At 42.3% G+C, this 25,195-nt stretch overlaps 1 protein-coding gene across 12 annotated transcripts in view; it reads left to right on the top strand.

Moving 5' to 3' along the window:
- LOC115167275 (nuclear factor of activated T-cells 5) overlaps window positions 1-25,195 on the top strand; it is a 51,514-nt gene that overhangs the window by 17,091 nt on the left and 9,228 nt on the right. For 2 of the 12 annotated variants that reach the window (XM_029721525.1, XM_029721527.1), the window contains exons 2-3: window positions 11,447-11,575; window positions 23,754-24,429. In XM_029721525.1, the coding sequence (XP_029577385.1) occupies window positions 11,447-11,575; window positions 23,754-24,429 (805 nt within the window). Of the gene's footprint in view, window positions 1-5,479; window positions 5,566-5,802; window positions 5,909-10,947; window positions 10,967-11,446; window positions 13,308-17,780; window positions 18,503-23,103; window positions 23,167-23,753; window positions 24,430-25,195 lie in introns of those variants that run through there. The other 10 variants (XM_029721533.1, XM_029721531.1, XM_029721530.1 and 7 more) reach the window with 10 other exon arrangements.

Genomic DNA, 25,195 nt, shown 5'->3' with positions numbered 1-25,195 from the left:
GCCTATGTGGGCACACTAAGCTCATTGTGAAGCAGGGTCCTTGTGATAATGGGGGAGTGGGGGAATGGCAGTCCTGTGATGTGTCCTATGAATGAGACAGGCAGTAACAAGATATATCATAGCAGATGGACCCTATTATGACTGACAGCCCACACCTGATGGTATGCAAGGCCTGGTCTGCAATCGTACCCGTAAATTGACAGTTGATAGTCGGATTAGATGATTGTCGTAATAGGGAAAGAAGGATGTTTTTAAAATGGTTAAATAAAGGTTGGCAATAGGTTTAGCTACTTAAGACTCTTACTGCATGTTTATGGACCAAGAAATCTGTAGATCAGTGTGTGTATGTGCATTCTCACTTCTCAAACTATGGGCAGATTTCAGCTGTTCAGACACAATGTGCATCGTTGTTTAATCTTTTTTTCCTACCCTCACTCTCCCTGTTAGATATATTATCCACATATATGGCTTCGTAGCGAATGTAATCGCCATAAGCTAGTTCTCATAGTATCTGAAAACCTCAACAAGTGATTGAGTTATTTCCAATTTAGTCATGGCAGCTGAGTTATTTAGAGGTGCGTCCTGACGGCAAAAAAAACAAATACAAATATATTCCAGATCACAGAAAACGACTAAAAATACTAGTTTCATAAGAATCCATGATCACAAATCATGACGTTACGTTGGACCCATTTGCATTGAATAGATATTGTCAAACTAACAGCAGTGCCTATATGATGTCCTTCCATACAGGCGTGACATGCTGGAGTGATGCTGCTATGCAAATGTTGTTGATCAGTAGGCTACTATACGTCCCAAATAGAAGGGAAACAGATTGTCATCTGTAGCACCATAGACTCCACTGATCAGCCAAAACAAGCTCAATAACTCAATGCATGCACACATTCTTATTGAATATGCCATCACATGTATTGTGAGTAGGCCTATGCCATCTTAATTTACCCAGTTTATCAAGAGATTTACCATTCAAATAAAATGTTATGTAGTTAGATTGGTAAAACAAAGGCAAATGTATAGTTAGATTTTTTTAAATTGATGAATTAATGCATACATGGCTGTCTCTGGGAAATGTTATGATATTGAATATCGGCCTAAAATATCGGCCTCTCAAAATTGGTATGGGCATTAGCCCTAAAAAATCCATATCGGTCATTCTCTAAACAGAACATGCAACTCACAGATGCAACGGCATTCGTCCTTCTTACTGAATTCCGATGCGCAGTTTGAAGATGTTAGAATAACTATCCACATTTACTGTTCCTCAGCCAACAAGACGAGTAACGAACAGCAACATCACTAGCCTATGTCAATCTACTATCCTCCATAGTAAAAAGTTGACCTACTCTGTTGGTCAGCTTGTTGTTGTTCTGTGTGAGAAAGAAATTCCAAACAGACTCTGGGACAGTTGTGCGACAATAGATCCCATATTCATACAACTAGTACATCAAAATAACTTGAAAAAGTATTGAGGCTGATGCGTCAGATCAGAACTTTTGGCTTATAATTATGATAAACAATTATTTCTTAACATTATAGCTGCGCTGCAATGCACACACGTCAGTAGGCTTTGCGTGAAGGTTCCTTCCATAATGCAATTAGAGAGAAAACAACATCGTTATCAAAAGCACACTGCACATGCAAGCGGTTTCATGTGACAGAGATGAATGAAAATGTCCATTAGAAATTTTGAGAGATGGGAGATCTAAAGATGCAGCAACAAACATGGGTTGCTAATATGACTAGGATTGTGCCTTAGGCTATTGGACAATGAAAGAAAGTTGATTTGAAAACCAAAAGAATGTGAGAGAAATAGGCTAATTGTTTCAGTGGCATATGGAGTTGTTTTTTTTAAATAATTGCCTCCGCGTTTATAGAAACGGATTTTGGCTCGGCTACTTGGAAGCAATGTAAGACATGCCTCATGATATGAAGTGAAACGTTAAGGTTTCAAAATGCATACTGCCTCCAGCTCTTGTGGTGGGATTCTCTGAATCCTGCCCACCGTTGCCTAAGCACTTGAATGAGAAGCGCTCTTCAATTAACAGTTGAAGTAAAAATAGTAGCTCTCTTTAATCGTGACCATCAAATGTGTAGAATTGTTGCACAATGATTGGGCTAATAGAAGCACGTTTCATTCCAGCAGCAACAGGATCTATAGCAGCAGCTCTCGCACAGATCTTCCACTCAAACAACGCTCTGTATCTGTAAACTGCATGCGTGATAATTAACAATCACAACAACTAACAAAAATACACGCGCAATTGAATTCCACAGTAGGGCTCACTGTGACTGGCTAGTTCGTCCTGATGGTGGTGGGTGTTGTTGCGTTGCGAGCCAGTCGGAGGTAGGCCTAATCTGATTCCAAGAAGTGGTCTCTGGTCACCATGAGATTAGCTGGACAGAAACAGGATGCAGGTCACGATCTCTGAGCCTTGCATGAGACCAATGGCTGCCCTTAACCCAGGACCTGGCTGCATTTCACTTCTACAACAAACACAGATGGAGAAAGAACAAAGAGTGAGAAGACCAAAGATGCATAGACTACACAGATCACATTCTGAGAGATATGGGACCTGATAAAGATAATGCACAGTCTATAAAACCAAACCTCTCAACTTACCTTGTGATGCGTTTCACTCAATGGTTAACAAACCTCAGCTAGTTTGTTTCTTCCCCTGTCATACTGAATGGAATAAATGATACACACTAGGAACACACTGGTTGTGTGGAAAGAAGCCTGCTGTAAAAGTAGATCTGCTCTAACCTAACCTCTACACTCCTCGTGACTCCTCCCAAACATTGTACTGCAACTGGGCTATAACTCAAATATTGCCACTCATTAAGTAATTTATTTGAGCTATTTGCCCCAACATCATTGTTCCAAGTAGTACAGTGATTTGAAAATACAGATACAATTGAGAATCCTCATCTTGTTATTTGTGATCAAATTCACCTAAGCATTTCCTACGAAACAGGAAGTGGACTGGAGGCTGAGGGTATGGGCCCCTATGTTAGTCACACATTGTGTTTGTTTTTTCTTTCAGGTGGTTGATTCCTCTCTGTCTCTGTGTGAAGAATAGATCTGCTCTGGGATTCAATTCCATGGAGAGCATTGTCATAAAACATTCATCAGTGGATGGCTTAGGTGACAGGACATGGCACTTGCCATGCATTAGGAAGTAGCTGAGAAGATCAGACCTGCTCTATTGGATTCATGAAGCCATTATGTTGTTATCTCAGGTAGTGAGAGATTGTGACCAGTCTGGGGCTGAGGACGGTCTCATTTGCGTTTTGGTTTCCAGTGTTCAGGTACCCTAGACAGAGATATGAATGTTCCTTTGGTTATGTACAGACAGAGACCCCAGTTCAGCTGTGTGGTGGGGCAGTGTATTGGGAACCTGTAGGAGTTTATTCTGTGACTGGAACTGTGTGTGGGAGAGAACATAAAGTTATAGTTGTCTGTTGTGCTTTTAACCAAACTGTTTCCACAAGACTGTGACTGACACACATCACAGTGTCTTTGTTAGTCTTTTTTGCAATGTCGTTGTTGGAGGTGGGCTGGTGACCACATCTATAATGATGTCACTAGGCCGTGTGGTCCTTGTTTACACCTCTGTTTGGGCAGCGGGCACAGCAGCAAGAGATGAGGGTTGATGACGGTACGGTGACACTGGTAATGCGCAAGCCAACTGTGCTCTGATTGAGCTTGTCCCCTAGATGTCAACACACGGAGGACGTGAACATTTACATGAATTCCTGACACCAGAGCTGGTGACCCCTCATATTGTTCTCCACCACCCCTCCAGGTTTCCTGGAGAGAGTGAGAGGGGACAGTTTTAGAGAGTGAGAGGGGACAGATTTCCTGGAGAGAGTGAGAGGGGACAGTTCCTGGAGAGAGTGAGAGGGGACAGATTTCCTGGAGAGAGTGAGAGGGGACAGATTTTCTGGAGAGAGTGAGAGGGGACAGATTTCCTGGAGAGAGTGAGAGGGGACAGATTTCCTGGAGAGAGTGAGAGGGGACAGATTTCCTGGAGAGAGTGAGAGGGGACAGATTTCCTGGAGAGAGTGAGAGGGGACAGATTTCCTGGAGAGAGTGAGAGGGGACAGATTTCCTGGACAGAGTGAGAGGGGACAGTTTTCCTGGACAGAGTGAGAGGGGACAGTTTTCCTGGACAGAGTGAGAGGGGACAGTTTTCCTGGACAGAGGGAGAGGGGACAGATTTCCTGGAGAGAGTGAGAGGGGACAGATTTCCTGGAGAGAGTGAGAGGGGACAGATTTCCTGGAGAGAGTGAGAGGGGACAGTTCCTGGAGAGAGTGAGAGGGGACAGATTTCCTGGAGAGAGTGAGAGGGGACAGTTCCTGGAGAGAGTGAGAGGGGACAGATTTCCTGGAGAGAGTGAGAGGGGACAGTTCCTGGAGAGAGTGAGAGGGGACAGATTTCCTGGAGAGAGTGAGAGGGGACAGTTCCTGGAGAGAGTGAGAGGGGACAGATTTCCTGGAGAGAGTGAGAGGGGACAGTTCCTGGAGAGAGTGAGAGGGGACAGATTTGCTGTTGGGTGATACCGTGGAAGCATTTTATTACTCCATCCCTTAGTTGTCAGGCGCATTTGAATCATGCCTCTGTTAGGTTGGCCAAATCGAGACCGAAGGGCATTGCTGTGGTTGAGATTGTCATAGTTGCCTTTGGGAAAACCTTTTTGTTGTGGCTTGAGTAGACTCTTGGTGATATAGGTTACTGTTGGGTGTGAGAATCACAGTGGACAGGTTAGGCTAGGCCTACTTGTCAAATAAGTTTTGGTTGACATTTGTGGTGAATACTTTTAGCACTTATTTTTGTCGCAACAATTTCACCATGTTTCAGTCATACATTTTATCAAGTCGTGTGGATGGCAACATCTTCCTTCCTGTTGAACAAATTTGAAACCACGCTTTTAATGTCATCATTCAACATTCCTCACTCAAAATCGTATTTTTCTGTGTCAATGTTTTACAAAGTAGGTGGGCCATATGTGACTTGTGCTTCAATGGTTTGTGTTGGTTTGCCTTTAGGAGTGTATTTTGCGAAGATGTTGAGTTCTCCCTCTGGGCTCATACCAGAGTAGCACCTGATTTGAATATAGAGTTGATGGCTGCCCAGATCCTTTGACTGCTTTAGATGTCAGGGGAGGCCGTGGGTGACGTTTAAACATTTGACCTATTTTATTTTTATTACATTTATTTTTTAACACATGAGTTACCATTGCTTACTGAGATGATTCTGCAGTATTTACAGTAACTCTGGCAGTTGTTGAAATATCCACCTGTAATTGTAGGCTAACTTATTTAGGGATATATGTGTCTGTTTTTCTCCTCATTAGCTCAGGAGAAGAGACGACTCTCTTATGGAAAGTGCCCCCATGTTCCCTGTTGCTATGGTGTCAGTGGCAGCCCTCATGTAGGCTTGGTTGTAAACATATCAGGAGTGTTGTAAATGGCTCACTGCAGGTGCCAGCCCCCTGTGTTTCTCCCTGCCTGGGTTGCCCATCAGATGTGCTGCTGTGAAGGTAAGCCTTTTCTTTATCCTTCCTAGTGTCTCTTCATTTACTGGTGTCCCACCATAATGTAGCCTAGCCACCCTGCACCTTTATCCTACTTTGGCTGTTTGTGTTTTTCTCAATGGCCTCATTTCTATTTGACAAGCTTCCAATGACAAGTTGAACAAGCTGATAGAAAAAGGTTGGTGAACGCCGTAACAAGACAAGTGGTGGGAGGGGAGGGGGACAGAAGGGGTGTTAACAGTCATTCGGCCAAAAACGCAGTGCCACGCCCCAGGTGCTAGGGCTAGTAAGAGCAAGCAGCAGGAATGTGAGGGAAATGAATGGGAGTGTAAGTCCTGCCTTTCCCATGGTGAGTGGTCTCTCTTTACGCTTTTACTTCGACATAGAGTTGTGTAGTAAAAACTGAACACAAGGGTGTCACATGCTATGGACACGATTTTTAACTGTGTGGACGTTTTTGAGATCAACTTTGCCTGGATTTGCCTCTAAAGAAGATTGAATCTTTGAACAGTAGGCTGCATGTGGCAGATCATAGGCTTGGCAGAGTTAGGCTAAATAAAGTGTACCGTATCTTAATTATAATTGAAACCCTATCATCATTGCGTGAATAGTAACAGCATTATTTCTTTGAGAAATGGGATGGTGGCATCTTTCCCTTCATTCATTTTAGTTTAGAAGCAGATCAAATCAAGTAATTGGCATCTTAAATCCAGTTTTGGAGCTGTGAACTGATTCACTTTCTGAACTGTGACATTTGTCAGAATAGGACAGGAAATGAAGTTATCCTCATTTTCAGTCTGACTTGATCAAATTCACAAAACAGCAAAACAGGGTGTAAGAATATAGAGCGTATTAGAATGGAGGCAACACATGGTGTCAAGTCAATGTGTTTATTTAGCCAGTTAATGATATTGACCCTTGTTTTTCTTTTCCCCGTGCGAAAGGAAAATCGTGTTTAGCGATGTGAAAAGAAAGCACTGTGCTCTGTTTGCGAGGGAGGAAACTATGCAGCAGAATAGGAATTTTCACTCTTTATAAAGTCCCGGGACTGTGGAAACACTAAAACAGGCCAGCCACTGATTCGAGAGCAGAGCTCTGAGAGCAGAGTACACACTTTCTGTCTGTGCGGTCTGCATTCTGTTTACTGGAAGGGCCCGTGCAGAGTGCACATGTTCCCGCATGTGCCATCAGTGTGGCCAGGGAGGACTGGTAGAGGGAATGGTAAACGGAGCGGCAGACTCAGAGAATTGGAGAGAAAGTGTGTTTGTTTATGCCTTTCTTTTCTGAAGAGGTTACCTAACGTAGAAGCATTTAAACCACACCAGGTCCCCTTGTGCCGCTGCAACGTGAAGCTGGGATGAGGAGGCGGTGGACTTTGTCATTTTCAGGCCCCTCTGTGTGGGAAACTGTGTTTTCATCCAGAATGAGTAGTGCTGTGGGACTCTCAAGGCCTGTGGGCTTGTTTCATTGCTTGCTTCCCATGTTAGTCTGTAGTAGACAGCCAGCGGTAACAATGGGAGGGTTAAGTATCTGATACACACACCAAACCCCGGGACTCAGCTGCAAGTAATTAAAGCTGGCAGTTGGCAGAGAGTCAGGCGACTGTAATGGCCGCTGTAAGTTCATACCATAATATTTGGAAGATGAATAGGGTCTGGTAGTAAACGTGTTGTATTGTTGTTGACCTAAGGCTTTCTAGCTCCCCTCCCTCTGTCCCGTTCGCCCTGAGGGGGGAGTCCGAGGGAGAAAGGCCTTCTGTCAATCCTGCTCTCTCTACTGTAATCAGTTCTGAAATGCTACTTATTGACATGCCAGGGCTTTTGCTGTGACCTGTGTAGTCTTGTTTTTTCCATAGAAGTTGTTTTATCCCTGGGGTGTTACCATCTCAGGTTTGAAAGTAAAAGATGGTTTCTTTCTCAGAGAACCCTTAGCAGGCCATTCATTTGGTTCTACTTTGACATGACTGCATGGATTCATTCAGATCTGATGTTGCAATCTCAATCATAAAGAGAAAAGTAGCTATTGAGCTTTTTGTCTTGTAAAATATATAAAGTATCAGCAGGGGCTTTACTAGGACACTAAAAGCAATTGATTGAAATGATAATTGGGATAGGGAATTTGATGCTCAGTAGGACTTGTTTGTTTGGGCTGACTACGGCCCTATTCCCACTACGAGATATGAAGGAGAGTCTGAGGAGCGGGGTGGTGAAAGAAAATTCAACTTTTCAATTCACATTACATCCTTGCTTTACCTTTCGTTGTGTCTGGCAACACAACATTCTTGGTCCGCAGCTCAAAGTTAACATAAATATCACAGTAGCCACTAGCCAGTAAGCAACAACTATTCAACAATGACCAACTTTTCTTCTAAAACATATAACGTTATTGAATAATGCAACCAAACCATATTACACTCTTGAATAATACAACAATTCACAAACATGTATGTGCAGACAATTAAAGGGTTTATTTTCTCGTCTATAGCCTACGCTCGTTACATTTTAGCTTCAAGATAAAGGCACAGAGTTGCTATAACGGCATGTTTTCATCAAGTAAAGTTAGCCTATCAAAGCTGTTTTATATGGAAGCCCATAACTGCCACAAAAAAATAAAATGCCTCATGATTTGTCAACGTGCACAATTAGTCTGATCAACTGTAGTCTACTGATAACAACTACAGCTGCAGGTAGCCTAGAGAAGCCTATGCGATTCGATCCCATCTGCGCCTGGCCAGGGGAAACGTAACGTCATGTTGTTATAGCCTACGCTATGTATTTATAGTAGGGATTTAACGATTCACCCGATTTTCAGTTGTTTAACATCGGTCCGCGGACCTCAAAACGATCCAAATGTAGCATGCGTAAGTCAGAAAATCTATTCAAACATTGCGAATCGCCAGTTCACTTTTTTTTGGTGACAACTGATGTGTCCTCTCATTCACTGTCAAACTAGCCATGTAACTGTGTTGAGTCATTGATCTACAAGTCATTTTGCATGCCGAACAAGCCCAGGGAATATCAGTAGCTTAGTCAAACTGCACACTGTGCCCAGCTTTGCGTGCTGACCAACGCATGTTAGGCGGCCTGTCCCTGCAGGATCATGTACATCTGTGCGGCACCTTCAGCATTCAACTGCTAAAATGGCTTGCACGATATAAGGCTTTATTAGTTGATTGACAGCATATGTAATTTTCTAGATTTTTATCAATGTGCTGTTGAAAATTGTGTTTTACCAGAATAAAAGTAAGCTACCGGAGACTACTCTCAACTGGCTATACCTGCTGAACGGGGCTTACAATAGATTTTATTTCAGGGGCCTCCCAAGTGGCGCAGTGGTCTAAGGCACTGCATTGCAATGCAAGCTGTGCCACTAGACATCCTGGTTCTAGTCCAGGCTCTGTCACAGCCGGCCGTGACCGGGAGACCCATGGGGAGGTGCACAATTGGCCTAGTGTTGTCTGGGTTTGGGGAGGGTTGGGCCGGTAGGGATGTTCTTGTCCCATTGCTCTCTAGCGACACCTGTGGTGGGCTGGGCGCAATGCACGCTGACACGGTCACCAGGTGTTTGGTGTTTCCTCCGACAGATTGGTGCGGCTGGCTTCCAGGTTAAGCAGGCATTGTGTCAAGAAGCATTGCGGCTCGGCTAGGTTGTGTTTCGGAGGACGCACGGCTCTTAACCTTAGCCACTCCCGAGTCCGTACGGGAGTTTCAGCGATGGGACAAGTCTGTAACTACCAATTGGGGAGAAAAAGGGGTTACAAAATAAATAATAATAAAAAATATATTATTTCAATTGTTTAGGTTCACCATCAGCAATAGTTTTGGTGCTTTTGCTTTAAACGATCACTGAGTGTACAAAACATTAGGGACAAATTGCTCTTTCCATGACATAGACTGACCAGGTGAAAGCTATGATCCCTTTTTGATGTCACCTGTTAAATCTACTTCAATCAGTGTAGAGAAGGGGAGGAGACAAGTTAAAAAATGATTTTGAAGCCTTGAGACAATTCAGACATGGATTGTGTATGTGTGCTATTCAGAGGGTGAATGGGTAAGACAAAAGATTTAAGTGCCTTTGAACAGGGTATGGTAGTAGATGCCAGACGCACCGGTTTGAGTGTGTCAAGAACTGCAAAGAACTGCAGCGCTTCTGGGTTTTTCACACTCAACAGATTCCTGTGTTTATCAATGGTCTACCAACCAAAGGACATCCAGCCAGCTTGACACAACTTTGGGAACCATTGGAGTTAACATGGGCCAGCATCCCTGTAGAACGCTTCCGACACCATGTAGAGTCCATGCCCCGACAAATTGAAGCTGTTCTGAGGGCAAAAGGGGGTGCAACTCAATATTAGGAAGGTGTTCCTAATGTTTTGTACACTCCAGTGTATATGGTAATTAGATATACAGGGTAAAGTTGATCATTTCATGACAAGGAATCACCTTTAGGAGGTGCACTGCATTGCTAAAGCGGGAGGAGAAAAGAAGCTTGCTAAAAATGTCAAACGTTCAAAACCAATCGGTTTTGAGATGGGGTGAAACCCAAAGTTGTGCAATATTCATTGGCTATGTCATAGCTAATTTGGAAACAATAAATATTGATACATTACTAGCCCAAACACGTAATCTGCAAAAATGACAAGTTAATTAATGGGCAAAGGTGATTTCAGAACCAATGTGGGGAGACAAAAAACATAAACTACATTTCCCACCCCTAATCTGATAGTGGTGGTAGATTCCTAGTCTCCCTTATGGCTCAGATCAGGCTCAGTGCTGCCGGCACCTACTGCGAGAACTTCAGAATGTAACAGGCTGTTACTGCAATTTCAGGTAAAAACTCAAAGTCTCAAATATTAGGAAAATGTCTATACAATTCAGCTGTTTCAGAAACATTGCTCTGGTATTGCCATTTATACTTTAGGAGTGTTGGCTCAATGAGACAATTCTGTTCGCACTGCCCTGCTTCAAGGGGGGCAACTGTCGGGAGAGTGTCATGCACGATCTCTGAAGTAATATGTGTAGCCAACGTTATATTAGTAAAAGTCTAGTAAGTGTGAAGATGCTCTATCTGCAGAACCATAGATAGTCCTATTGAATGGAGGGCGTTGGATGTGTGAATGTTCTGATCGTCATCACAAGTAGTGTAGTGCTTGAAGTCACCTCCCTCCACACCCGCCTTCCTCCAGTCCTCCTCAGCCCCTATTGTTTTCAGTGTGGTGCTCATCAGCATACTTAACATGGCTCGGGGGGCATTGTGCTCTTGTTCCTCTAAATAGCTCCCTGCCATTTTTCAGGGAGGGGGCCGAGCAAGACGTCCCAGGCCCCTGGTACAGACACGTGAGGATGGGGGTTGGTAGGTGGTGAGGGGCACTCGGGCAGCAGCTGATAGGCCAGGCTGTGGAGACATGGTAGGAATCTGGACTGGGGCTGTATTTATCACTATGCTCTTGTTGTTATAGTACATTTTATAAACTGCTAGGCCATTTTCCAGAGTGCTGGCCAGGCAGGACAATGCTCTGGGCCTGGTACAGGGTCAGTGTCAACTGACAAAGGCATGCTGTACCATGTTTACGAAGGTTATTGTTTTCGCTGTTTAACATTTTTCTTGATGTTTATAAGGAGAGCCTATAAGTATAGGTGAAAGGAAAAAAAGAACCATACTCACAGAATTCTATTTTACTCAAATTTTGAAAAGGAGGAGCTGTAACTTTGCTGTATTTAAACTTGTCTTTAGAATTCTGAAAGAGCTTCATGTACAGTAAATCTGCTGACTTCTTTGCAAGCGCTCTCATGCTGTGAGATTATGAACAGCATTTCAAGTCCTTACAAAGGGACTCGACTCACCTCCTGAACCCCCCTTCTCTCTTTTCTCTTCTCTCTCTACACAGAATCCGTGTATGACCTTCTCCCCAAAGAGCTGCAGCTGCCGTCCTCCACTCAGCAAAACCCAGCAGCAGCCATGAGCCAGAAGAGCGGTGGAGAGGCACTTCCTCCTCCCTCCGCTGCCCTTGACTCAGGTAAGCCCCTCCTTCTCTTCTGCCTCCATGGTAACAGTGAGCAATGCTGGTAATGGTTCCATCCTGTTTCCTGGAGTCAACCCTTCTTTAGGCTACCTGCAAGACCATTTCCAACGACATTAGGGGTAGGCAGCACACAGTCTGTACCTGTAGGCGTACACCTGCATGTAGAGAGTACAGCCAATAGGCAAGGAGCAGCTGCTGAAGACCGGAGTTATGAGGCCTTATTGCCGTCTCCCTTGGGCGTCCTGTGGCCCTCAAAAACGACATACTGCAATGCCATCCATGGGCCCTGGGGGCTTGCTCACATCTCTGAAGACTGAACAGTTCTGACTGTGAGTGATGGGAACGACCTGTTCCTGTTTTTTTGGTTTTGGTGTGCATTATCCCCTGGGTTTTACACAGAGATAATTATTGCAGACATGCAGAACTGTGAGCACCTTTATATCATGATCTGTTGCTGGTTGCTATGAACCTCACAGCTCAGATGTAATCAGCTCCAGCTGCAGCCCCTTTTAGAATCCCAATCAGAGGGCTAGACTGAAAATGAGCAAACCAGCTCAAAAAGCATTGCCTGGTTTTGTGCTGACACAATGATTCTATACAGGGACTGTAGGATCCAAACATCTCTTCATGACACAGGCCTACAGGTTGCAAGCAGATCAGAAAGGCCTCTTTTAATGTGCTTTAGGGTAGACATTTTTAAAGGTTTTCCCATCAGGGCATTGGGGCTGTTACACACAATCAGAGAGGGCATTCTTGCTCTCCATAGAAATCCAACTTCATGATCCTAACTCAACAATTGGCTAAATGGATTGCACTGTTTTGAGTGGTTGGGTTATGCCAAAACGAAGTCATGCCTACAGTCCTTGCTGGGAACACTGTGCCTTGCAGTTGGAGTCTAAGGTACCCCTCTTCATTCCATGCCATTAGAGGACACCATTGATTCTTTCAGGGCACACAAGACCTACAGAGTCCCCATCTTCTTGGGCTGTCTGAATGATCTTTAATACGGCAGTCTGTCTATTTGGGGTCCACTAAATCATGAAAGGCAAAATATACCCCATTAATTGACAATAGCAATTGGCTCCAAGTCTGTTATTGTACATTTGTGAAGATAGATGTTACAAAAATGCAAACCATCTCTCTTTGGGACAAGACACAAGTCAGAAGCTGGGTACAAAACCATTTCTGTACTGCTCACAAAATCATTGTTTGAGATCCAAAAATGTTAAGTAATTCAGTGATACCTCTTTGCAAAATTCCAGAAATATCACTAACTGTTTACTTATGTGTTTTGCAGCTATTTTGCTTAACCAGTTAGTGCCACACCATTATTTAATGTAGTATCTTCTGACACGATGCATCAGTCTGTGTAAGGCTAAATAGTACATATAGTACACTACAGTACTTGCACATAAGGAATCCAGAAAATCACTGAAACTAGTATGTTTGCAACTGTAGGCCTAAATGTTAATTAACCCAATATCATATTCAAAGCAAGAGGAAAAAATATAAAGCACAACACCTTTTTCTGGTTACATTTGTCACAACCTGAACGTTCAAAATGCAATTCACTTTAGCTCTTTTTACTCTGCCCCTTACCAAAGTGCCTCGGTTTAGAGTGAGTTTCAGTAGAACCAGAAGTCTTTTGCCTTCGGACATCAGTGCTTCAATGCAGCCAATGCAGCCCTCAGACAAGGCGGGACATACTGGCTGTAGCTGGAGGAAGGTGAAGTATTTTTCAGTTTACATGAAATTTAATTTGGGACTGTAGGTTTTACTGCAAATTAGCCTTCTTCTGGCTCTCTTCTTCTTTTCACTTTTTTTGTGAACTTTATTTTGTACCCCAAATCTTTGAAAGCAAGTATTGAAAAAATACTTTGACATTAAAATGTAGGTTTCTATTGGTTCTCTGTCAAATGAGGACAACTTTTTAATTTTAAGCTGTCCAGCCGTTCAGGTTAGTTTGTTTTGGTCACACCAGCCAATTTTGCCCGTCGCTTTGGCTCTTTGTTCAAGTAGTTTCTCCCTCCCCGTATCCCTGCACAGCCTTCCTCCATTTGCCAGCCATATAGCTCTCTGCTGAAGCATTTCTGCTCTGGCCTTTTTACACCTTTACTGTTCTGTGCTGTTACTGTACTTTGCAAGGCGGGTGCATGCTGGCTGTGATATTACCCTACTCCCATCACCCATCCTTTGCCTGCCCTGCTACTTTTTATAGCTTGGCCTGGCTGTCACCACATCCCTGATGCCAGTGTCCTTACTGTTTAGCTCTATACGGCTGCACACTTCCATGTTCCTGTTCCTATCCCTGTTCTTATCCTTGTCCTACCACCCCTGCCAGTAACCTTAAGGTTTCGTTACTTCTGTTTGTCCCCTCCCCTGATCCCTCCGTTTTGAGATATGGCTGAATGGAGATGTAGCATCACTCTAGGTTGGCTTCAGCTGTTATGTAGGAATGTCGGCTATTTTTAGTCAACTCTTGCCATACAAAATTCATATTGCTTTTACTTTGTTGATTAGCTCTCCACTTTTTATTTTTCTAATTGAAGTAACATGTTATTGACTTCCATTTAGAAGTCTGAAATTAGCATGAATTATTTGTTGTCTGAGGTCAACTTTCTTCCTTGCCTTTCAGTCAGTCTACAGTCGTGGCCAAAAGTTTTGAGAATGACACAAATATTAATTTCCACAAAGTTTGCTGCTTCAGTGTCTTTAGATATTTTTGTCAGATGTTACTATGGAATACTGAAGTATAATTACAAGCATTTCATAAGTGTCAAAGGCTTTTATTAACAATTACATGAAGTTGATGCAAAGAGTCAATATTTGCAGTGTTGACCCTTCTTTTTCAAGACCTCTGCAATCCGCCCTGGCATGCTGTCAATTAACTTCTGGGCCACATCCTGACTGATGGCAGCCCATTCTTGCATAATCAATGCTTGGAGTTTGTCAGAATTTGTGGGTTTTTGTTTGTCCACCCGCCTCTTGAGGATTGACCACAAGTTCTAAATGGGATGAAGGTCTGGGGAGTTTCCTGGCCACGGACCCAAAATATCGATGTTTTGTTCCCCGAGCCACTTAGTTATCACTTTTGCCTTATGGCAAGGTGCTCCATCATGCTGGAAAAGGCATTGTTCGTCACCAAACTGTTCCTGGATGGTTGGGAGAAAGTTGCTCTCAGAGGATGTGTTGGTACCATTCTTTATTCATGGCTGTGTTCTTAGGCAAAATTGTGAGTGAGCCCACTCCCTTGGCTGAGAAGCAACCCCACACATGAATGGTCTCAGGTAGAGGTCGACCGATTATGATTTTTCAACGCCGATACCGATTTATTGGAGGGCCAAAAAAAGCCGATGCCGATTAATCGGGCGATATTTTTTCCCCTTTTTATTTTTTTTATTTGTAATAATGACAATTACAACAATACTGAATTAACACTTAATTTAACTTAATATAATACATCAATAAAATCAATTTAGCCTCAAATAAATAATGAAACATGTTCAATTTGGTTTAAATAATGCAAAAACAAAGTGTTGGAGAAGAAAGTAAAAGTGCAATATGTGCCATGTAAAAAAGATAACGTTTAAGTTCCTTGCTCAGAACATGAGAACATATGAAAGCTGGTGGTTCCTTTTAACATGAGTCTTCAATATTCCCAGTTAAGAAGTTTTAATTGTAGTTATTATAGAACTATTTCTCTCTATACAATTTTTATTTCATATACCTTTGACTATTGGATGTTCTTATAGGCACTTTTGTATTGCCAGTGTAACAGTATAACTTCCGTCCCTCTCCTCGCTCCTACCTGGGCTCGAACCAGGAACACATCGACAACAGCCACCCTCGAATCAGCAAGCAAGGGAAACAACTACTCCAAGTCTCAGAGCGAGTGACGTTTGAAACGCTATTAGCGCGCACCCGCTAACTAGCTAGCCATTTCATATCGGTTACACCAGCCTCATCTTGGGAGTTGATAGGCTAGAAGTCATAAACAGCGCAATACATTGCGAAGTGCTGTTTTGAATGAATGCTTACGAGCCTGCTGGTGCCTACCATCGCTCAGTCAGACTGCTCTATCAAATCATAGACTTAATTATAACATAATAACACACAGAAACACAAGCCATAGGTCATTAATATGGACGAATCCGGAAACTATCACGTTTATTCTTTCAGTGAAATACGGAACCGTTCCGTATTTTATCTAACGGGTGTCATCCATAAGTCTAAATATTCCTGTTACATTGCACAACCTTCAATGTTATGTCATAATTACGTAAAATTATGGCAAATTAGTTCGCAACGAGCCATGCGGCCCAAACTGTTGCATATACCCTGACTCTGCGTGCAATGAATGGAAGAGAAGTGACACAATTTCACCTGGTTAATATTGCCTGCTAACCTGGATTTCTTTTAGCTAAATATGCAGGTTTAAAAATATATACTTCTGTGTATTGATTTTAAGAAAGGCATTGATGTTTATGGTTAGGTACAGTCGTGCAACAATTGTGCTTTTCTCGCAAATGCACTTTTGTTAAATCATCCCCCGTTTGGCGAAGTCGGCTGTCTTTGTTAGGAAGAAATAGTCTTCACAGTTCGTAACGAGCCAGGCGGCCCAAATTGCTGCACATACCCTGACTCTGTTGCAGAGGGGACACATTTGCCCTAGTTAAAATAAATTAATGTTAGCAGGCAATATTAACTAAATATGCAGGTTTAAAAATATATACTTGTGTATTGATTTTAAGAAAGACATTGATGTTTATGGTTAGGTACACGTTGGAGCAACGACAGTCCTTTTTCGTGAATACGCACAGCATCGATTATATGCAACGCAGGACAGGCTAGATAAACTAGTAATATCATCAACCATGTGTAGTTAACTAGTGATTATGATTGATTGATTGTTTTTATAAGATAAGTTTAATGCTAGCTAGCAACTTACCTTGGCTTCTTACTGCATTCGCGTAACAGGCAGGCTCCTCGTGGAGTGCAATGTAAAGCAGGTGGTTAGAGCGTTGGACTAGTTAACCGTAAGGTTGCAAGATTGAATCCCCAAGCTGACAAGGTAAAAATCTGTTGTTCTGCCCCTGAACAAGGCAGTTAACCCACCGTTCCTAGGCCGTCATTGAAAATAAGAATGTGTTCTTAACTGACTTGCCTATAAAAACATTTATATAAAAACATTTATATTTTAAATTTCAATTCCACCAATAAATCGGTGGCCAAAAATACCGATTAGTGATTGTTATATAAACTTGAAATCAGCTTTAATTAATCGTCCATTCCGATAATCGGTCGACCTCTAGTCTCAGGATGCTTTACTGTTGGCATGACACAGGACTGATGGTAGCGCTCACTTTGTCTTCTCTGGACAAGCTTTTTTCCGGATGCCCCAAATAATCGGAAAGGGGATTCATCAGAGAAAATGACTTTACCCCAGTCCTCAGCAGTCCAATCCCTGTACCTTTTGCAGAATATCAGTCTGTCCCTGGTGTTTTTCCTGGAGAGAAGTGGCTTCTTTGCTGCCCTTCTTGACACCAGACCATCCTCCAAAAGTCTTCCTCACTGTGCGTGCAGACGCACTCACACCTGCCTGCTGCCATTCCTGAGCAAGCTCTGTACTGGTGGTGCCCCGATCCCGCAGCTGAATCAACTTTAGGAGACGGTCCTGGCGCTTGCTGGACTTTCTTGGGCGCCCTGAAGCCTTCTTCACAACAATTGAACGTCTCTCTTTGAAGTTCTTGATGATCCGATAAATGGTTGATTTAGGTGCAATCTTACTGGCAGCAAAATCCTTGCCTGTGAAGCCCTTTTTGTGCAAAGCAATGATGACGGCACGTGTTTCCTTGCAGGTAACCATGGTTGACAGAGGAAGAACAATGATTCCAAGCACCACCCTCTTTTTGAAGCTTCCAGTCTGTTATTCGAACTCAATCAGCATGACAGAGTGATCTCCAGCCTTGTCCTCGTCAACACTCACACCTGTGTTAACGAGAGAATCACTAACATGATGTCAGCTGGTCCTTTTGTGACAGGGCTGAAATGCAGTGGAATTTTGGGGGGGGGGGGATTCAGTTCATTTGCATGGCGAAGAGGGACTTTGCAATTCATCTGATCACTCTTCATAACATTCTGGAGTATATGCAAATTGCCATCATACAAACTGAGGCAGCAGACTTTGTGAAAATTAATATTTGTGTCATTCTCAACTTTTGGCCATGACTGTATATGGGGAAAACATTTTGTAAAATGAAATCCAAATTGGAACTAATGCCAGGCCATTTAAGGGAGGTCATTTCAAGTAGTGCAGTTCACAAGAGAGTCTGTTTTTCCGTTTTAAGTAGGTAATTGCAGTGGGAGTCTTTTTATAGGTGTACACCCATTAGAGAGGGCAAGGACCTTATGTTACTTTTTCCCATAATTTCATTCAGTTCATCTTTAGGAATGTTTGTTCAGTTCAGACCTTACTATCCCAGCCACTCCTTCTCCTGCTTCCCACCCATGCTAAAGGGTCTGAGTTTGCTTGTGCCAACTTAGCTTCTGCATGAGTTTAAAGTGGAAATGCATTTTATATTACAAGCTCCAAAATGACACTCAGTCAGTACATTGAACATCACCTGATCAATATCGGCATCCACACACCTCAGCAATATATTGACAAGTGAACATACTCCACAAAGTCTTTGAAATGTTCTTTCTTTCTTTGTTTCAATAATATTCAGCAAATGCACAAAGTGAATAGCTTTTTTGTTGATTGGATGCAAGTTGTTTTGCTATTAATGAACTTAACTTGCATTTTAGCTGGGCCCCACAGGCGTTGTGGTGGGTTGTGTGACTGTGTCTGTCTATCAGTAGTGAAGACATTTAGTCCCAAGGGCTCTTAACCCATCAAAATTCACCCAGGGTGTTGAGTAGGTTCGTCTACACTTTTAGACTTCTTATTATTTTAATTTATTTAATTTTATTGCATTTACAGTTTTTTGTGTTGTATTTCAACTTAGTTTTTGATGTCAAAGTTTTGTTTATTTAATTCTGCATTTAAATGGTAGTGGAACATAGTGTAGAAGGGGGTGGGGTTAAAGGGACATAAAAAAAAAATCTATTTCATTTTCATCATCTCCAGCACCACCTCAACATCAACATATGCTACAATGGTGCATTTCTGTGTTTTGTAGTAAAAAATATAAAGATATGTTTTTCCAATGACATCATCAACCAATTAGTAGGTAATATCTACTCAAAATGTGTCAAACACCGATGATGTCATTGGAAACACTTATCTTCAGCTATCTTTTTTTTACTATAAAACATAGAAACGCTCCATTTTCCCTTATGTTGATGTTGGGGTGGTGTTGGAGATGATGAATATGACGTTGAGAAAAAACTTTTCCCTCAAGGGTTTAAGTGTACAGAAAAGCAGAACTTGGGCTAGGATGGAACATGCAATGGTCCCATAGGTGGAGGCATGGGTCTTCGGTAATGCGTTTACAATAAGAGCAAATGTTCTATGTTCATTTGAAAATGTATTAAGTCTACGCTGTAATACACCTTGAATATTATTGCCTCCATCTGCTGGGACTGGGCAATAATCACATTGGTTTTAAGAGCATGGTGATTTGCAGCCACTTTAAGCATTTTTGTTAAGTGGAAATTGGTAGGCTTTGTGGAAAGAACAGCCTACATATATTGAGTGATACTACCGGTACTACCATTTTATGGCCGAAACAAATAGTTCCAGTGCCTTCAGAAAGTATTCATACCCCTTGACTTATTACACATTTTGTTGTGTTAAGACCTGAATTTAAAATGTATGAAATCGTTTTTTTCTCTCCCCCATCTACACGCAGTAAATACCGCATAATGACAAAATTAAAACATGTATTTAAACATTTTAGCAAATTTATTGAAATTGAAATACAGAAATATTGAATTTACTAAGTATTCACACCGCTGAGTCAATACTTTCTAGAAGCACCTTTGGCAGCGATTACAGCTGTAAGTCTGCTTTCCGCACCTATTTTAAGCACTGTCAAATTGGTTGTTGATCATTGCAAGACAACCATTTTCAGGTCTTGCCATAGATTTTCAAGTAGATTTAAGTAAAAACTCAGCCACTTGGGAACATTCACTGTCTTGTTAAGCAACTCCAGTGTAGATTTGGCTTTGTTTTAGGTTATTGTCCTGCTGAAATGTGAATTAATCTCCCAGTGTCTGGTGGTAAGCAGACTGAACCAGGTTTTCCTCTAGGATTTTGCCTGTGCTTAGCTCAAAGGGATATTCAATGTCTGCTTTTTTTATTTCAATGTCTGCCCTTCTTTAGGAGGCATTTGAAATGGTCCCTGGTCTTTGTGGTTGAATCTGTGTTTGAAATTCACTGCTCGACTGAGGGACATTACAGATAATTGTATATGCGCGGTATCACGTTAAACGCTATTATTGCACACAGAGTGAGTCCATGCAACTTATTATGTGACTTGTTAAGCAAATTTTTACTTCTGAACTTATTTAAGCTTGCCATAACAGAGGTTGAATACTTATCGACTCAAGTCATTTAAAAAAAAAAATTGTATTTGAAAAACATAATTCCACTTTGACGTTATGGGGTATTGTCTGTAGGTTAGTGACAAATCTCGATTGAATCGATTTTAAATTCAGGCTGTAACACAACAAAATGTGGAAAAAATCTACTGTGTGAATACTTTCTGAAGGCACTGTATAAAATTTGTTCATAATATACACCATTTTATGTATGAAGTTCTCTAGCTTCAACCTATCTGTACTTTGTTCCTCTGGATGTCTCTGTACCAAACCTCCTCAGAGTAATTATACATGAAGCCTTCAACCTTTTGTCCTCCATCTCCCTTTGAATATTGAATTGCAATGCATTTCGTTAGCCAGGGTATTATGCACAAACGGAGCAGGTGATGACTCAAAATTCAAACAAGAAATGAATCCTGAATCTCTGCCCTTCAAGTCAGCCATTTTGGTGGTTATAGCTGTCCTATTGGCCAGCTGTCTTTTTCTTTTAGAATGGAAGGGCTCCTATTGAACAGGATGTCTTCATTACCACCTGGCTCTCAGCATTTCAAGGTTATCAGATGTACTGTGCTGTTTGCACATATAATAGTTTGTCAAGATCAAAAGGTTTAAAACCAGGCAATGCTTTACGAGGGCCAGTTTCCTGGACCCAGATTAAGCCTACTCCTGAATTAAAAATAATCTCCAATGAAAGTGCTTTTTAGTCCAGAAATAGTCTTAACTTGACATGATGACCAAAGACACATTAGGCTTTAAAGAGGCTAAACAACAGGGGTTAAAAGGTGTCTGTGATAAATGCCTCTTTCTGTGGCCAGGTGCCTTTCTCCTGTGATAAATCAGACTTCCTGATTTAAATGATTTATACCCTGGATAAAGAGATGCAGCTGTGCTCTCCTCCATCCTCCCTGTAGGTGTCTCTGGGTTTTCTCTTCTTTAAGACCTGGCTACATTTTAAACAATTTTAAACATTTTAAACAATCAGCCTTGCGTGTTTAGGCCAGAAGGCTAATGGGGGTGTGGTAGAGGGAGAGACAGAGAGGGAGATTCTATCCAACAGTTCTACTGCTCCACAGCACAGGCCAAAAACAGAGGGATTTCATTCTCTCCTGCAGCGTTTGCTGTCCTGACGTTTATTACACGGTTGTCTTTAGTTTCATTACACTCAAAGCAGGGCAACTCGTTTTTAGATGAGGAAAAAAATAAATTATCTCCCTCCTCTGGAGAGACAGCAGGACATAAAAGGGCAGTTGTTTGAAATGTGTACACAACTCACGGATGGGACAATTTACTCAGGCATATTTGCCAATGTACAGTAGTCTACAGAAAGCTTTTAGGCCATATAAATACGTCAGGAGGAAGCAGAGTAAAAGCTGTGAACCTTTACAAAGCTGGAGGGGTTTACTGGACTGGGTTTCTTTGAGGCCTTTGTTTCTCCAGTTTCTGTGAGTGTTTTTAAGTGTGGTGAGAGGGCGCTCAAAGTGGCTACAAATCATTCACTGTGGTTCCAATCTTAGCAGGGCCTGTATGTTTCTCATGTTTGTTACGCTTCCAAAAATCTGCATGAACAGCACATCATGAAATGTGTTTCAAAGGAATGCGTCATATTTAGATTTTGTACTTGACATCATTTTGTAATTAACTAATCCTTCAGCATTTCAAAACCACTGTTCTGTTCTGTTTTTTCTTGTTTTAAAACTGATTTTCATTTGATATTACATGGTTGTGAAAATGGAACTAGTTCTTTTGGGTCTGAGGGAGGAAGTTTACAGCTGCCATGGAGAACACATTTCTGTCTTGCTGGATCCCAATCGAACTAAAATTATTCCTCTCTTGAATAAAACATTTAATTATAATCTATTGGGTAAAATAGCTGCTCCCTACCATCTGCAATCAGGTGGAAGTTTTTCTGTTTGCTAGATTGCGTCTGTTTGCAGAAATCCATACAATGTGCTGTATGTTCTGAAAGCATTCCTGTTCGTCAGAGCATAAATAGATGTATGGCTTTATCCATTTCTTCTGCTTATCATGGCTACTCTTCAATAAATTCAAATAGTTTAGCCACTAAAATTAATTAGAGAAAAATAAAAACCTATTAAAGCAAAATGATGTTCGATATTGTTGCAGTCAGGTGTGGTTCCTACATATGAGTGCATTTGGAATGGGAAAAGTGAGAGGGCTTGTGGGTGGAATGTAAAGTGACTGGAATTTCTTCATAGACAATGCACCACATTGGCTTGTAATGAGTCATAGATATCTGGCATTCTTCCGATTACCAACTAAAAGCTATCTTATTTTTCAGTCATAAGCACTGTAGCTACAGTTTTGAATGATGTGTAACCTAGTTTCACCTCGTATTTTTAATTGTTTTTATTGACATGTTGAATTCACAGTCTCGATAAAGGTTTTACAAATTATGATAGCTTGTCTGCCTCTCCTCTCCCTTCTCCTGCAACAGTCTTCAGGATTTCACATCCATGCTCAGACCTTAGCCTAGGGCTAGGCCCTTAGGCCACCAAGGCTTCCATTTCTTCCATCATATCATCTCGAATAGACAGACAAGTATTGCATGTTTATTTCTGACCATGGGGTGTAATAAGCTTTCTCCAACTCCATGTTTTTTGTCACCCTTATATGCCAGTAGCCAAACTATCCAGTTTGTCATCTTCCATTTCTGTGAAAACAATCTACCATGCAGCATCTGCCATTTCACCTGCTTGAAGCTGCACTCTACTGTACCCTGCGTTGAGGACCTGATAACTAGGAATGCTTTTGAAATGTACTCAACATTTGCTGCCATTTTCCTCAGGTGTTTTAGGACTTTCAGAAAAACATATTGAGCAGGAATAGAACGAGACCCTTGAATGACGGTTCCATTTTCACAAATACTTTTTGTTCAACAGTTTTTGAATTTTTTTTGTTGAAATTACATTTGAATGTTCAGCTCTTATTGCTCATTCGCTGTCTCGTTTTTATTCCAGGAAGTTCCCTCTGAAGCAGGGAGTGTCTGCATATAAAATGGTCTGCAGTTCTCTGCTTCATAGGTCAGAAGCTTGTTTATTTTGTCTCTGTGGCTACGTTCAGTCCCAACTAAATTGTTTGAACCTGTATGACAAAAAGCTCTATTTGGCACGCATCATCTACACACCAGATAATCTTCATTTCATTTGAACATCCCTCTATGTGTAGATTTCCCAGTTAATTTCTGTTCATGGCAAATGCTATTGAAAATCAAGTCCCAGTGTCACTGAAAGATGGCTAGAGAATTGGATTACCGCACGTTCTGGGGCACAATTTTTTTTTTGCAGATTGAATTAGAAACTCTCTACGTATCAATTTCAGATAATTAGATATTCATGTCATAAAATGCATGACTTTCCATGTATATTATGTCCTATAATATGACTATTTTCCCCCATTTTTGTGGTCAGAACACACTACATACACTCGCACACACATAGACACACTCACACATCATGATGCAATAAAAGAAAAGTGAAAATTATAATTGGATGACCAAAGAAAAGCTACAAAAAAAAAAAATCATGCACAAATTTCGCTGCTTGAATGGGACTGCTAGCCAATGCTGGTTGAGATGCCTTTATTTACTGTCCAATTGTATACACTGTAGATGCCACCACCGTCTCCTCTTCTATGACCATGGGAGGCCCTCGCAGTGCTTTTCCCACCTCTTCCAGCTCCATCGTGCACTCCACTACTTCAGCCACCGACCAGACCTCTGCTCACACCGGCATCGCCGCTCCAGACGAAGGTGTAAGTAGCAGAGCGGTGCCGGAGATGCTTGGCGCCGAGGGCGGGACTGGCAACAGTGGGAGTGCTGGTGGCGGCAGGGCTGGTGGCGGCAGGGCTGGCGGCGAGAAAGGAGGAGGGGCCGGATCCATAGGTGGAGGAGGAAGAGGGGGGGCATCCCAGGAGGCCCAGCAGCACCACCAGATGACCCCCTCCAAGCGGCGGACGGTGCTGAATATCTCGCCTCCGCCCGAGGACCTGTTTGACGACAGCCGCATGTCCTGCCAGGAGGATCAGCTCCAGGACTCCGAGCAGAGCAACAGCATCTGGATGGATGACTCCGCCTCCAACTTCAGCATCGTCAGCTCCAGCTCCTACAACGACAACACAGAGGTGCCCCGGAAGTCCCGCAAGCGCACCCCCCGCCAGCGACCCGGCCCCAAGCCTGCCTCGGCTGAGGAGGCCAGCATGGACGTGTTTGATGCAGACAGTGCCAAAGGGCCTCACTTTGTGCTCTCACAGCTGGGCTCAGACAGCAAGGCCTGTACCAAAGGAAGGTGGGTGCCCCTGGATCTCTTTTACAGTGAAATTAGCCCATGTGGATACCTATCTAGCCTACTGTTTACTTCCTTTTGGTCTGCAGAGTTCATTTTCATGTTCTTTTACATCTCTGAGATGGCTCTATGGACTTTGGTTGAGTTTCAGTTCTCAGTTTGAATCTTGTCTGGAGCACAGAATGGAAATACATTTAGAAATACATTAAGACAAGTTAAATGTCATAAAGTGATGAATTCATCGAAAAACACTGATAGACTTATACCATTACAATTGAATGGACATCTCAACAGAACTGTAGGTATTCTGTACCTTGCCTGATTTTGAAGAAGTTTATCTAAATTTGCTCCATACTTATTCCCATTGTTAAGATGTGTAAACCACTATACCACAAGCGGAAATCGTATTACACCACTGGCTGAACCTTTGTCTGTGCTTGAAGAAGAGCTGGCAGATCAGAGGCTAGGGAGGGGCAGGATACCACAGCACAAACAATGGTCAGCCATGGTGAATCACACTGAGCCTCTTTGAAAAGTGTTGAGAAAGCAGAGTAGATTAAATAAACCAATAAGTCCATCTCCTAAGAGGTTCTGATGGACTCTGCTTGGTAGTGAGCCTCCAAACTCTGCATTGCTCACTAGTGTCACTGGGAAACCATGGCAGCTATTTGGGGATCCCTCACTAGTCCCCTGCTGCTCTCCAGTTCCAAATACCCCCTATGCTCCACCATACACACATACTGACACTCACTCACACACAAACACACAC

This window comes from Salmo trutta, chromosome 29 (genome assembly GCF_901001165.1).
Source record: "Salmo trutta chromosome 29, fSalTru1.1, whole genome shotgun sequence".
Classification (NCBI taxonomy): Eukaryota; Metazoa; Chordata; class Actinopteri; order Salmoniformes; family Salmonidae; genus Salmo; species Salmo trutta.
This window is presented reverse-complemented; position numbering and strand designations above follow the sequence as displayed.